Source organism: Elaeis guineensis, chromosome 2 (genome assembly GCF_000442705.2).
Source record: "Elaeis guineensis isolate ETL-2024a chromosome 2, EG11, whole genome shotgun sequence".
In the NCBI taxonomy this organism is placed as follows: domain Eukaryota; kingdom Viridiplantae; phylum Streptophyta; class Magnoliopsida; order Arecales; family Arecaceae; genus Elaeis; species Elaeis guineensis.
The window spans coordinates 120,659,272-120,674,152 of record NC_025994.2 but is presented as its reverse complement, the minus strand read 5'-3'; the positions used below and the strand labels follow the sequence as shown (position 1 = coordinate 120,674,152).

The following is a 14,881-nucleotide window of genomic DNA, read 5'->3' as shown; positions in this document are numbered from 1 at the left end:
CCCACCATGAGGAAGGACGCGGTCGAGTTGGTTCGGAGGTGCGAACCTTGTCAGAAGTATGCCAACATTCAACACCAACCGGCCAGCCAAATCGCTCCTATTGTTGCTCCATGGCCCTTCGCTCAGTGGGGGGTCGATATTCTCGATCCTTTTCCTCCAGCATCGGGTCAAAGAAAGTTCATGGTTGTCGCCATCGACTACTTCACCAAGTGGGTGGAGGCCGAACCCTTGGCGCAGATCACCGAGCGGAAGATGGAGGACTTTATCCAAAAATCCATCATCTTCAGGTTCGGGTTGCCGCATACTATCATCACCGACAATGGGCGGCAATTCGACAACCAAGACTTCCGAGACTTCTGCGCAAGGTTCCACATCACGCACCGACTGACTTCAGTCGGGCACCCACAGTCCAACGGCGAAGTCGAGGTGACCAACCGGACCTTACTCCACGGACTCAAAACCCGACTGAATGAAGCCAAAGGCCTCTGGATCGACGAGCTAGGCTCCATCCTGTGGGCTTACCGAACGACCCCACGCGTTCTGACCGGGGAGTCGCCTTTCAGCTTGGCCTACGGGACGGAGGCTATGATCCCACTCGAGGTTGGACTGCCGTCTTCAAGGGTCGAGCGGTATCAAGAGCTGGACAACTCCGATTGTCGAAGGGCCGATCTAGACCTCCTCCTAGAACTGCGAAATGAGGCTCAAATTCGCATGGCTTCGTACCGATAGAAGGTTGCTCGGTATTACAATGCCAAGGTCAGACCAAAGCTCTTCAGGCCTGGCGACTTGATCCTGAGGAAGGCAGAGGTCTCGAAGCCCCTGGACCAGGGGAAGCTGGCTCCGAACTGGGAAGGGCCCTACAAGGTAGCAGACACTTATGGTCCGAGAGCCTACCGACTGGAGACCCTTGAAGGGAAACCCATCCCCCGAACGTGGAACGCCGACAACCTGAAATTGTACTACCAATGAACTCTGTACTTGACCAGTCAGAATACAAATCCAGTTTGAAATCTCGGAGTTTTAACTCTTCGACTAACGATCGGCGCTCGCCAAGGTCAAGCCCCGACATGTCGACTTGGACTTGGTATCCGCCTGAAACCGACGACCCTACCGTCGGTGATGCATCGGACTCTTACAAGGACCGATGCATCCACATGGACGGGAGCTACACTCCTTCGACGACACATCGGACTCTCACGAGGATCGATGCATCTATATTGACGGGAGTTGACACTCCTTCTACAGTCGAACTTTCGGGCCAGACCATCGGCTAACACGCCGATCGGGCCCCGACCAAAGAAAGGCGAAGTGCCTGCGCGACCGACGTTGCGACTCCCGATCGAGCTACGGTCGGTCGAAGGATATTCGGCTTACCACCGTCTATCGCACAATGCGACCTCAGTCGCATTCATGATTCACCGATCGGGCTACGACCGGTCGGAAGATATTCGGCTTACCACCGTATATCGCGAGGCGCAGTAAGTATACCCGACACAAGGGTATCGGGGTCCGACTTATCGGTGCTCCCTCGACCGAATGCGCCGGACGACATTCGACTGAACGCGTCAGAGGGGACCCGACTACCGAACCTTTACCACGATCGGTCGGCTCCTGACTCAACAGACGCGCCCGACTGACGACCTTGACTATCAAAGGCCGATCCAAAGTCGGAACTTACTCTACCTTCGTGGCGGCACGAGTTGCCGAACGTCCTAACCGACCTATATGAGTTAGCGACTTACATGAGTTAGCGACTTACATGAGTTAGCGACTTACGAAGACATTCAACAATACACAAGAAAAAGACCGAGCAGAAGAAAAAGTAAAGGAAGTTTTCATTCAAAGTCAAAAGGAAGTTTACAAAGTCGGGTCGAAGTCCGATTACAAGTATTCCAAAAAAGAAAAAGACAAAAGAAACAAAAGTCGGCAACGCTCGATCATCCCTCTGAGTCGATCTCCTCGACCGACGGAAGATCGGGGATAACTGGTGTGTCAACCATGATGGGCGCTGGGTCGACGGCCGAAGCAGGACCGTCGGTCGGCGGGGGACTGGCAGTCGGCGCCACTTGCTCCGGGACGGCTTCCTCCGCCATGACGACGCCTCCCGATGGCTGGTCGGCCATCTCCTTGGTGGCTTGCTCCTCGGCCCCCGGCGGGACGATACCGCTGAGGTCCAGCTTCGGGTACAAGGCATGGACCGCATCCCGATCGTCCTCGTACCCCACCCGGTACGACACGAAGCCGGACTCCAGCATCTCCTCCCGGTATTAATCGGTGGCACGAAAGTCCTGCACCGCCCGGCTTGCCGACTCCTTCGCCGACCTTGCTTCCTCCTCCGCCCGGCCGAGCGAGTCCTTTGCCGACTCTGCTTCTGCCTTCGCTATGTCGGTGTCAGCCTGGGCAATCGATAGATCCTCCTCGGCTTTGGTGAGCTTCTCCAGGCTGACCCGAAGCTGCTCGCGCTCGCCTTCAAGTTCGACGGCAACGCCATCCCGGCCCTTGCGTTTGGCTTCTTTTTTGGCCGACCTTAGCTCGGACCCGAGTCAGGAGACTTCGTCCACCAACTTGGCCTCCCGGTCAGCCGACTGCTTCAAGTGGTCGACAGCATTGCCCGGTCGGCTTCGGCCGCCGCCGACCTTTCCTTCCAAGCCGCCCGGACGGTCCCGAACCTCCGGTATCCGGCTTCAAGCTCCGACATGGTGTAGATCAGCTGCCGACGCAAGTATTTCATCAGGAAAATAAATTGACGAAAACACTAAGGAAAAAGGATGCGGAACAAGATTTACCTCGACCATGGTCGGGTAGAACGACGACAGCATCTCGGTCACTTGCCGAGACCTCAACGCCTCCACGTCGGCCGGGAGGAGGATTCCCTGGCACAGCCTCCTCGCCAGGTTGTGGTCGGCCAACGCCGATGCCCCTTCGGGGAACTGTGCGCTGGGCGGCACAGTTCGACTCCCCGACCTTGTTTCGTCCGCCGGGTCCATCGGGGCCTTCCCTCGATCGGCCGCCCCGACCGACGAAACCGACAGCGAGGGGATGCTCGAGGTTGAACCGGCACCCCCCGTTGCGGCCACAGACGCCGCCGGATGATGTTCGGTTTCCCGAACGTCATCCGGCTCCACCGCCGCCGGTGAGGCCGTCGATGTTCCTTCGACCGCTTCTTCCACCGGCCTCTCCTCCGATGCGCTGCCGAAGCCGCGAGCGCTATCACTGGCTCCGATTGGTCGGTCGCCGACGCTTCTACGGTCGGCGCCGCTGGAGTAGGCTTCTTCGAAGGACACGAAGGTCCTGCCCCCGATGACGGCCTCTTCCTTGTTGCAAATTGCCGGATCTCGACGTCGGTCGGCCGCATTCTTGGAGGTGTCCCTGCGATACCGACAGATGTGTTAATCAAAGAGCCGGACAAAGGGCCGAATGAAAAAAGGACCGGGGGATCGGGCGATACCTAGTCAGGGGACCAAGCTCAAGCCAGCGTCATAGAGAGCTTGTTCGGTAACAAGCTCCCTCTGCTTCGGGACCGACATATCTTTGAGTCGGTGGAAGTCCTCCCGGTCGTCCACCTCCACCCGGCTGTTGTCATTTGCCTCGGTTCGGGGCACGCCCCAATGCGAAGGGAAGCCCCAAGGAGATGGAGATGATACAAAGAAAAACTGGTTCTTCCACCCATGGATGGACGATGGAAGACCAGTGATGAAAGAAAGACCCTTCCGGGGATTGAAGAGCCACCACCCTCGGGCCTTAGGGTGGGGTCGGAGCACAAAGAATGCCCGGAAGAGCGAAATACGAGGGTTGGTCGGCAAAAGCTGACACAACAGCGCGAAGCTGATTATCAGTCGGACAGAGTTCGGCGCCAATTGCGCCGGACAAAGTCCGTAATAATTCAACAGATTCCGGACGAACTCCAGAATCGGGAGACGAAGACCCGCGCGAAGGTCTTCGACATACAACGCTAGTTGGCCAGGCGGAGGGTTGTTAACCCGACCGCCGGCCCCTGGGGCGGAGAGTTGAAACTGCTCCGGGATGCGATGCTGCTCCCGAAGCCGATCAACGTTCGGCCCCGAAAGTGAGGAAACCTCAACTTCCGGAGTCGACCGGGAGTCGTCGGTCGGATTTCCCGACCGGGCTCCCCGAGTCGGATTTCCGGCCATTACACCGGAACCGAACAAGAAGAGGAAGAAGCGAAGAGGAAGAAGCGAAGAGGAAGAAGAAGCAAAGAGGAAGAAGAAGAAGAGGAAGGGAAGACCACGAACCGGCAATGAACCCTTCTGGAAGCTGGAGGAGAGGCTCTGCCCGCGACGACTGAGAAATCGCCCGGACAGAGTTTCTGCAGCAAAACGTCGATAGTGAGGTCCTGGATCCGGATGGTCCTATATATATAGGACAGTCCGACGGCCGAGATGCCTCCACACCGACCGAAGACTCACGGATGTGCGACATGTGGCGGCCTCTGGGTGGCCTGATGATTCGGCGCGCCCATCCCGGGACGGCCGCACCGCCCTCATTAAATGCGAGGGGCGCCGGCCCAACCACCTCCGACACGTGGCAAACGGGGCCGCGGTTCTGCATTAAAGCACCCACGCCGATTCGCGTTCCCGATGGGACGTCTGACAGCACCCCCCGCTCCCAGAATCGGCACTGGGCGACGGTCTGCATTCCCTAGAAGCCGCCGAATATCCGATCGCCTGACACCGAATCGTCCGACACCCGACCTCCTGACGCCGACGTGACGTCTGACGAGGACAAGACAGGACGTCTGACACCTGACGCCGACGTGATACCTGACACCGACTAGACGTCTGACGTCAGCAAATCGCTCGGCATTCATGGGACGCCTAACGTCGTATCAACCCGCGGTACGGTCGGAATTTGGCATACGACGAATCCACTCCTTTTCGCCCGAGATTGCTGCCCAACTAAAAGCATCGGCCAGCTCACCGTCCGACTCAGGAGTGGAGGGGGGCAACTGTTGGGGAATACCCACCGACCGACCGACCGACGGCCGGAGGGACCGACCGACCGACTGACGACCGGAGGGACCGACCGATGGCCGGAGGGACCGACCGACCGACTGACAGCCGGAGCGACCGACCGACGGGCGCCATCGCCGGCCGAATTAACGGCCCACAACCGACTGAGGATGTGTCGGTCGGGCATACTTTTCCCGACCGACTGAACCTAGAAGTCTGTTGGCCGACTCACGCAAGACTCGCCGACCAACAGAGGAGCCCGACGCCACTCAGCTGGCCACCGACCTAGGGTCGGTCGACTCCTCCGAGCGCCGTACAGCCGCCAAAGCTTGTCAGTTCTGACAGCAACATGCGGCACGGCCACCTAGGGGCATTGTCCCGCCGAGGGCATGGTCAACCCTAGTGATTTGACAGCCCCACGGTGACATGACACTTTCACGGTGACTCTGACAGTCTACAGTGAGTTGACAATTCCTCAGTTGTCCGCGCCATTAATGACGGCGCCATACCGTGCTCCACTATATAAATCGGGGAAGGCAACAGTGCAAGGGATCCCCCCCACTTCTTGACTTCGAATCCACAGGCTCGCTCCTCTCCCTCTCTCTCTCGATTGAGCTCTCTGTCTTCATTTCACTGTTGCCCAGTCACCTCTCTGACTTGACCGTCGAAGGGTCCCCGCCGGAGCCGCCTCCGGTCAGTGTGGACTTCCCTTTTTTGCAGGCGCACGTTCCCCGGCGATCAGACGGCGAGGCGATTGGCCGCAACAACTTCTTTATGCAGGTTCACAAAGATATTGTCCTCGAGGTACAATGAATCCAGCACAGCTTGAAGCTTTTTATCAATACCATAATTGCATAAAGATCTGATTCAAAGGATTTTTTTTGATCCAGAAGGCTCATCAGATTCAATATAGATCATTTTGGCTATTACAAATATAGTTAGATATGATCCAAATATAATATCTATTGTATCAAAGAAGTTGAATTATATGCTAAATTTCTGGAGATCATAACTTGATCATACAATATCTGATTGAGAAGATCCTTTTCTTTCAAATTAGATAATTTTTTAAAATCTATATGCCATGTAGCATTTATCTCTTAAGATTAAAACTAGCAAAATTTCTTTATTTAGCCACTAAAAATTGTACAATCAAAAAAATTTTCTTTTCAGACAAGATTCAAATAGATGTAACTCTCAATTTAAACAAAATCAAATAGAATGTTTAAAAGCAAAATTGATATAGGAGAAGAAATCTACCTCTTATTAGATTTTAGCTTTTTAATGTTTATTTTCATCGGTCATACTTATTTTAGGGATTGAGCAATGTTAAAATTGGGAGAGAAATCGAACATAAATTGTACAATAGTACTTAATCTTTATAAAAATGATTATATATCTCAATTTATGATCATTAATAAAAAAAAGGTGAACTTAAAATCCTATTTTCACCTTTTTTTTTTCTTTCTATTTTTTTGAAAGATTCAAGATTTTTTTTTTGGGTAGAATTGAAAGATTCAAGTTCAGCATGTTAAAAAAGTTTGCTTCTATCACCTCACTTGCTTAGAAAGAAGAGCAGAAAAATATTAGAAAAATTAAAAAGGATAGAGAAATTGTATGAAAAACTGAAGGAAAGAGAAAAAAAGACATTCAGTGGAAGTTCTTTCGTAGTAATAGCACAAGGCCTAATTTACTCTCTGGTCGTGATCATAACCTACTTTCCTTATCAATAAGTGCATGGCTTAGGCAGCTAAGCTGAGCTTGGTGAGGGAGAACGTGTTGTCATCAACACATCATTTCCAAAGCTCATTTGGACCTAAAATAACCAGACATCAATAAATACAAGTATGCTTGCATTTAGGATATGATTTCGAAATTTGAATCATTTTCAAAAAAGAAAGCAGCTAAAACTATCATTTAGAAATTTAAATTTTTTTAAAAAAAATAAAAATCTCCCACGGAGAGAACTTTTAAAAGTCCGAAGAAGAGAGTCCAACTATCCCATCACTTATGACACTTTTTTTTTTTTTTTTTTAGGAGTTGCACCAACCTCTCCTTTCATATGACAAGAAAAAAAGAAAACTTTTCATGTGAAGTGGACCCATATCTGGCAATTTCGTGATAGTTAAAAATAGAATGAAATTATGGTTAGCCCACCTAAAGCCAGGGGTCATTTTGGAAAGTAAAAGGCTATATTTTTTTATTAGACTGCCTATTATCTTTGGGGAAGATCCAAGTCATAGTTGCAATCCTTACCTTTATTGCACCAATCATCCTATAGATCAATCCACGCTAACTATAAAATGAAAGTTACCATATAACATTACTTATTATCATCTATTTTTTAGTGTAAATATTTATTTATAAAAATAAAATAAAATATTTATTATACATTAAAAAGCATAATATTGTGATTATAACATATATTTTTTATTTAATAATGCAATTAAGACAAGCACCTCGACCAAAAAAATTGGCAGCTACAAAACTCCGGCAGCAATAGCAGGTACAGTACCAGAATCCTCAGTCCCCACAAAGTTAAGAACAAAATATTTTAAGAAAATTAAGGCAGTGTCATCATAAGAGAAACTTCTTTTTCACCTGAAAAAAAAAAAATTCTTTAGAGCTATTCCCTGGATGGATGTTTGCTTGATTTTCCAGCATCCGGGTGTCTTGGTACTCCTCCTTGTTGTTCCCATTGCTGATAAAGTCCAAAGATGATGAGGACAAAGCAAAAGGAGGGGGCTTTTGCCAGTATCGCATGGTAGACGTGGTCTGGCTCCCACGTGAAAGTGGTCCCACTTTCGTCCGACCACTTTATGGGGGGGGGGGTTGCGGTCGGCTTTCCCTTGGCTTGGGGATTCGCCGAATGATATCGACTCCAAAGGCTGTATGCTGTTCCAAAGGAGACAGCTCGGTAAACCAGCCCCGACGTTCTGTCCCGCTACTGGTCGCCGATACCGTACGACGATTATTAGAGGGAGTTTTAGCATGTGCATTTAATTTATAATTTTGTTTTAAAGTTTTTTATTTAACCAATTTATCAAATATCAGTGATTTTTGTAGTCAGGTTTTTCGTTTATTAAGTCAGTTTTTCTTACAACGTGCTGTTTGGAGGTCTTAATGGCAGAAGCAACGCAAGCTTGGAAAATATTTTTTGGATATTGTTCAATGATGGTTAATTTTTAGATTTTTTAAAAATTTAAAATAAAATGAAAAAAATATTTGTTTGCAGTTATCTATTGGATAGATATTTCTGTGCCTTATCAAACTTTAAAATTGAAATACATAATCGTTGGAAGTGGAAATAAATCTGAAATTTATTTTTTTCTTTTTTTATGTACATATCTCAAACTGTACGTTATTTTATTTACATAAAATTTATATAGTCTAGCCTTCCTTTTTCTCAAAAAAAAAAACTCAGAAAAAAAAATCCTCTGAAAGAAAAATGCTTCACATAACTTTTATTCTTTTTTATGAAATAAGTAATTAGGGGAACTATCTAACCTGTGTATAATGAATAAAAACTTGATTTGGTGCAGCGAAAAAATAATTGTTGTTGGACTTGCTTCTACCCAAATCCAAGTCCCCTGTCCTCCAAGCCCTGCTCCAAACCAGCGCATTTTGTGGGAGAAAGGGAGTTTTATATTTAGTTAACCAGCTTTCGTAAGACATACTAATTTACTTGAGTTACGCTAACCCCATCTTGCCACGTGATAAGGGGAAGTTTGTTTTTGCGTGAAACAAGTATCCCAGAAAATTAGTTGGATTAATTCCTTTTTTTTTGAGGGAACATTAGTTGGATACTTGAATTGCAAAGGATGCACTACCCCCTAGAAAAATACCATGTCCCTCACGCATACGAATGTTTAATTTCATCAACAACGCTATTGATGTAGAAGTTTTTTTTTTTGGTAGAAAAAGAACAAGATATATTACAGCCAGTTACAAATAGATACAAAGGTGTGATACAACCACAGGATAAATTGAGAAGATTTAAACAGCAAATAAAAAGACTATTGATGCAGAATTTGATGTCGTATATAGTTTATTGTTTTGGAACATTCAAGTTCTCCCACATTTATTCCAAAACATGCAGACCGTGAGAGGACAAAGTGTCACTATCGATCATTTCCACTTTTCCTCTCAATGCAAAGCAGGCTGAAGTCAAACCTAGTTACGAAGAAGTAAAGAAAATTCTGTGCAAAAATAATAATGGAGGACCCGATGATGTCCGATGGTTTGGAGATATCTCCGACGAGGAGGCGTAGGCTTTCGGCATCGAAAGAAAGAATATTTTGACAGCGATATAGAAGATTCCAGCATTCGATGGAGTGGTTGAAAAAGTTCAACAAAATATGGACAGTCATCTTACATAGAGTTAGCATAAATTTTTTTATTTTTTTATTTTTTTTAAATATTTATTTTTCATGTTATTCTAGATAAGTCGAACTCGAACCTAATTCGAATATAACGAGCTTAACAAAATCGATCTCAAATAAAATTCTCTCGAATACGTTCGAATCCGAATCAAATTCAAACTAAACAGTAGTTCGAAACAGTCGATCTCGAACAGTAATATATTCGATCGTATCCCATTCGTTAACGGCTCTAATAATGATGATCTGGACTTCCATTTTATCATTTTCAGTTATTTATATCAAAATATATAATTTTAATTTTTTAGGATTAAGATATTCATTGTTACACAGGATTCTAAAATGAAAAATGATAGTCAACAATAAAAAATGATGATTTTTATTTTTCAATCATTTTTTATTAATAAAAATATTATTTTTCAAACTTTATATTCTCCTTCGAAGGGAAAAACAGCACAGTTTTTTTTTTCTTTAAATATATAAAATTTTATCTCAGAGAAACAGCACAAATAAAAAATAATCATTATTTACATTATTATGCTACTAAATAATGATTATAATAGCTATTATCTTTTCTCTTTTATTACACAAAAAAAAAATAAATGGAAGGAACCTACTCTTACAGTGGCCGTTATACCGGACCTCTTCAATGCAGTGCTAAAAGAAAACTTTACATGTGACGAAAGGACTGCTGAAATAAAATAAAAAGAAGGAAAAGAACAAAAGGACTACTGGATTTTTTTTTGATGATAAAAAAAAGACTACTGATCATTTCCCTAAACAAAAGGTTGAGACGCACCAACCCCCCCATTGAATTATACCGAACGCAGAAGGTACATAGCATCCTCACCTGCTAGGATAAACACCTTCCAGCTGGTACCATCCATCTCCGAGCTTCACCCAATTCACAACGCCCGCATCGCCAATCCACAAAAAGTAATCATAGGCCAAAAGGCCCACCCACTTGTTTCCTAGTTTGAAAGACCGATACACTGTACCTCGTGCATCAATTTTTACCATCATAATTCATAACCGACCCAAATAGGGAGACATCATGGTGTTACCAAATAAAGCTGGCGCATTAATTAATTCTTCCCCCATCCTTCTTCTCCCAAGCGATTACTTCCCTCTCTTGGCATGCCTTCTTTGCCGCGTCCTCCAACAGCAAGGATTTCCCATGGAGTCCCTCATCCCTTCTCTCGTCAACCGCAAGTGGTTCCTCTGCTCTTTGGCGAGCTTCTTCGGCCTCCTCTTCGTCTGCTTCAGCCTCAACAAAGCTTCTCGTCCGGCGCCGGCGTTCGCATCCTTTCGAGACTCCCAGACGAGCCTCGTCGCGACGTTGCTGGAGTCCGGCGAGCCACTCTCTTCCCAATCCATGCACAGTGGTGGTCCAATTCGTAGCACACAAACTGTAGATATTGTTCAACCCCCAACAACCAACATAGCGTTATCTCCGTTATCCAGTTATATGGATTTATTGTCTCCACAGATTAGTGCAAAAGAACCAAAATCTAGTGGAGTTCCAGTAGTGTCCTCAGAATCTAATGGAACAAATCCGGTCTCCTCTCAAAGCAAGATGGAGATGCCTCGGTACAAGGAAAATTATACTTCGTTGTTGGTACCGGTGGGTGGTGGAGCTAAGAAGGAAAAGATCAAGGAAGAGAAGAAGTGTGATATCTTTGATGGGAAGTGGGTTTATGACCGGAAAGGCTATCCGCTCTACCGTGGACATTGGTGTCCGTTTCTTAGTGATCAAGTGAGTTGCCAGAAGAATGGAAGACCAGACAAAGACTATGAGCATTGGAGGTGGCAGCCTAAAGGCTGCGAAATTCCAAGGTACCCCGCATTCCAAACTTGAGGAAGTTAATTAAATTTCTCCAATTTTCACAGATTGATGGTATATTTTTTCAAACAAGAACTGCTATCAGTTTACTTATAATCTTGGAAGGTATAATGGGAAGGAATTGCTAGAAAGGTGGCGAGGGAAAAGAGTGGTGATCGTCGGAGACTCTCTTAACAGAAACATGTGGGAATCGCTCGCCTGCATCCTTTACTCTTCGGGGCGCCGGTCCAAGGCTTATGTCAAATCGAACAGTCCAGAATATAAGATCTTTCGAGCCTTGGTAAATTTACTTACCATCCTCCGCCGTCTTATTTTTTTGGATTTTTTTTTTTAATATTTGTTGTGATTGAGAGTTTTAATTCCGGGAATATGTTGGGTAAACTTGGCGGAAAAAAGATAAATTTAGAAAGGAAGCTATTAAGAGTTTTTCGTTTTTAAGTCAATCACTGACTGGTTTTAAATTTATTCGTATATATATTTTAAGGCTTTTGATTAAGAAAATCTCTTATTGGCTTCCTTTCAGACACAAATAGTTTAAGCCAATCACAGAAAACGCCCTCCAAGTCCAACCCCCTCCCACCTAAAAAAAAAATCACTGACAAGGGAAAGCTGGTAGGTTTCAGCTTGGACACAAAAAGTTGGAGAGGACTTGCGGCAATTATTACCCTGCCCTCTGTTTTGGCCTAGCAGGAAGAGTGCCTCACACACCAAATCTCAAAAACACTCGAGTTGGCACCCACCTCTGTCTTACACGTGGACCATCTTGGGCAGTGGATGTAATGGGGCCGTACTACTCTTGCAGCATCGCTATATCTTTATATAGACGTGACAAATGATGAGTACATTCCAAAGTGACAATAATAGCAAATTAGCTAGCTTAAGTGTTTAGCTATTTACTTGCTTTTCATTTTCCTTTTTGCTACAAGGACTTCGATTGCACGGTGGAGTTCTATTGGAATCCATTTCTCGTAGAGCTGGAGGAAAGGAAGGACAATTCCAAGATCCTAAAACTTGACAAGCTTCCGGGGTCATCCAAGCGTTGGAGAGGTGCGGATGTCATGGTGTTCAACACTGGACACTGGTGGACTCACCATGGAAAAATAAGAGGGTTAGTTTCACGAACCTTCATATCAGAACCTTGTCTCGTTAATTGCACTTGGGCGGCATTTAGTTCAGTACTAAAGCAAACATAAGACCTGGAACATAATTTATTTCTATCGTTGTCTTTTCCTTATCTCATTTTAATGGATGGAGATATCTTTAGCCTAGAGTTATTTAGGAAGTTTCAGCCAAAAAATTATTGGAAAGATTTATGAACAACTACTATGAATGGAATTTCCATTCATTTCCTACTTTTTTACTTATTTCTAAACCGAGTTTGAGGAGAAACTGAGAGGGTTGAGCGGAACGTTGCAGGTGGGACCATTTTGAGTTCAGGGGCCAATTGATGGAAGAGATGGGAGTAATTGAAGCGTTTAATAAGGCTCTGAGGACGTGGGCTCGCTGGGTTGACCGACACGTGGACTCCACTAAGACTACTGTCTTTTTCCGGAGCGTCTCCCCTGAGCACAAGAGGTATGTAGGCCCTTGCCCAAACGAACAATCGAGTAGCCCCAACTTTTTTCCATGGTGTGTTTTTTATGTTGAGAGGAACCGATTGGACTTCATCCAAAGTGTCGAAATTGATATAATTGAAGTTTTCCTTGGCTATTAAATAGATATAATTAAGGTTGGTGGTGACAGAATCATTCTCCGGGTCCAACTAGGATTTTGTCCTAAATGATTTCACACCTGCATCGAATAAAACATATCTGGTGGGTCTCATCATTTTCGAAGCGAGCCTTGTTCGCTTTCTCAGTGGTTGATCCAGTGCCAGGGTTCAAATGGATGAAATTTTAAGAGATGTATAATCCACAATAGATAATCAAATTATACAATTTATTTCGTTATTTTCACAGATAATGCTGCATTACATGTAATACAATATTATCTCAAAAAAAAATAATCTGATTGTCTAGAGAGAGATGGTTATATGATTGCATATAATATGATAATCCTGTAATTTTTCAATAAAATAACTTCAGAACCAAAATATCTCCATCAAAATAAATCAAAATAAATTATGGATGGTCCTAGTTAGTGAAAATAGAAAAGAAAACATAATAGGTGATGTCACGAAAAATGGTTGGTCTCAAAATTAAGTTGTCCTTTTAGAAAATAGACAATAATCAACAAGCAAAGATGGGGGTACTTTGAAAAAATTAGCTTATATTTTATATAATCTAAATTATATACCAAACACTGCAATGTCAAATTCTCTGTAATTTTACAATAATATTACTGCACATACCAAATACTGCAATATAAGATTCTCTATAATTTTACTAGGTAATCACATTTCCTTTGTAATCACATTACCATAGCAACATTATCTATGTAATGCATCAAACGTCACCTTAAAATCTGAAGAGAATCGCCTTCTGAGTACCTGCTTAAGGGCTTAGAACTATTGCATCAACAAACAATCTAGGGATATAGCAACCTGAATAAGTTGGTTGGATATAGATGAATCATTAGATGCTGGTTGGATTAAAATTTATCGATTTGAATTCAACCTATTTATTAAATAGATAAAATATTTATATCTAAATCAGACATCGAACATGTTTATTAAATAGATAATCTGATTTGACCTGCATAATTCATTTATTAAACAAGTGGAGTCAAATTAAACAGATGAACTGAGTTGTTAACGAGTTAAATGGTTTTAAACAAATTAAATGAATCACGTTAAACAAGACAAAAACAAGTTAAGCAGATTTTAAATGAGTTAAACAGATTTTATATAGGTTAAATCATTTAAATGAGTTAAATGAATTATCTAATCTAATCCAATCTAAATATTAGACGGATTAAATAGATTAGATATCTGAAATTTAAATCTGATCTAATGTTAAATAGATTAAAAAGGTTATCGTGTTTACAACACAAATTCATTTAGCGCAAACTCAACCCTGCTTATGGCAGATGGAACACGAGTCAAATTGATTGGTCAACTCATATTTTGTGAGCTCTAAAACAATCACATGTTCATAGTTATATCATATTGGAGCACTGATTGCCACTATCATCTATGCACTGTTCCACAAACACTTGCATTTAAAAGCTAAGAAGGCTAAGCACCCGGATTCACCAATGTCCAATATGCAGGGATAACTGGTGCTACAATCAGACCAGACCGATCACCACGGAGACCTACGTGCAGAGGTTTCCAAGAAATATGATATCTTCAGTGGAGAGGGCCATCCAGAAGATGACAACACCGGTTCGATATCTGAACATCACACGGCTATCAGAATACCGGAGAGACGCGCACACAACAGTGTACACCTCAAGGCAAGGGATACTCCTGACCGCAGAGCAGCGAAAGCAACCTGAAATATATGCCGACTGTAGCCATTGGTGTCTTCCAGGACTACCTGATACTTGGAACGCGCTTCTGTTTGCCTCCCTCTTTGGAGTCCCATCCACCGTATCATAGATCTTCTACTTGTTATTCTTTAATTTCCATATTTATTCTTTATTTTAACATAAGAACAGTAAAACTGTTTATATTTCAAATGTAAGATAAAAAAAGGCTTGTTACAAAATAAATACAACCAATAAATTATAGATGCTCAGATTCTATG

The 14,881-nt window shown here is 44.3% G+C and overlaps 1 protein-coding gene across 2 annotated transcripts; it reads left to right on the top strand.

Annotated features, from left to right (window-relative positions):
- Positions 1-10,295: 10,295 nt before the first annotated feature.
- Positions 10,296-14,865, top strand: LOC105038926 (protein trichome birefringence-like 42). 2 transcript variants are annotated; one of them, XM_010914860.4, is made up of 5 exons: positions 10,308-11,185; positions 11,298-11,472; positions 12,119-12,300; positions 12,609-12,767; positions 14,403-14,865. In XM_010914860.4, exons 1-5 carry the CDS (start codon positions 10,404-10,406, stop codon positions 14,731-14,733), a joined length of 1,629 nt encoding a protein of 542 aa, XP_010913162.4. In that variant the 5' UTR covers positions 10,308-10,403; the 3' UTR covers positions 14,734-14,865. The 2 variants fall into 2 exon arrangements, with proteins under 2 accessions (XP_019708615.3, XP_010913162.4); XM_019853056.3 differs by lacking the exon at positions 12,609-12,767 and having other exon boundaries at positions 10,296-11,185.
- The last annotated feature ends 16 nt before the right edge of the window (positions 14,866-14,881 follow it).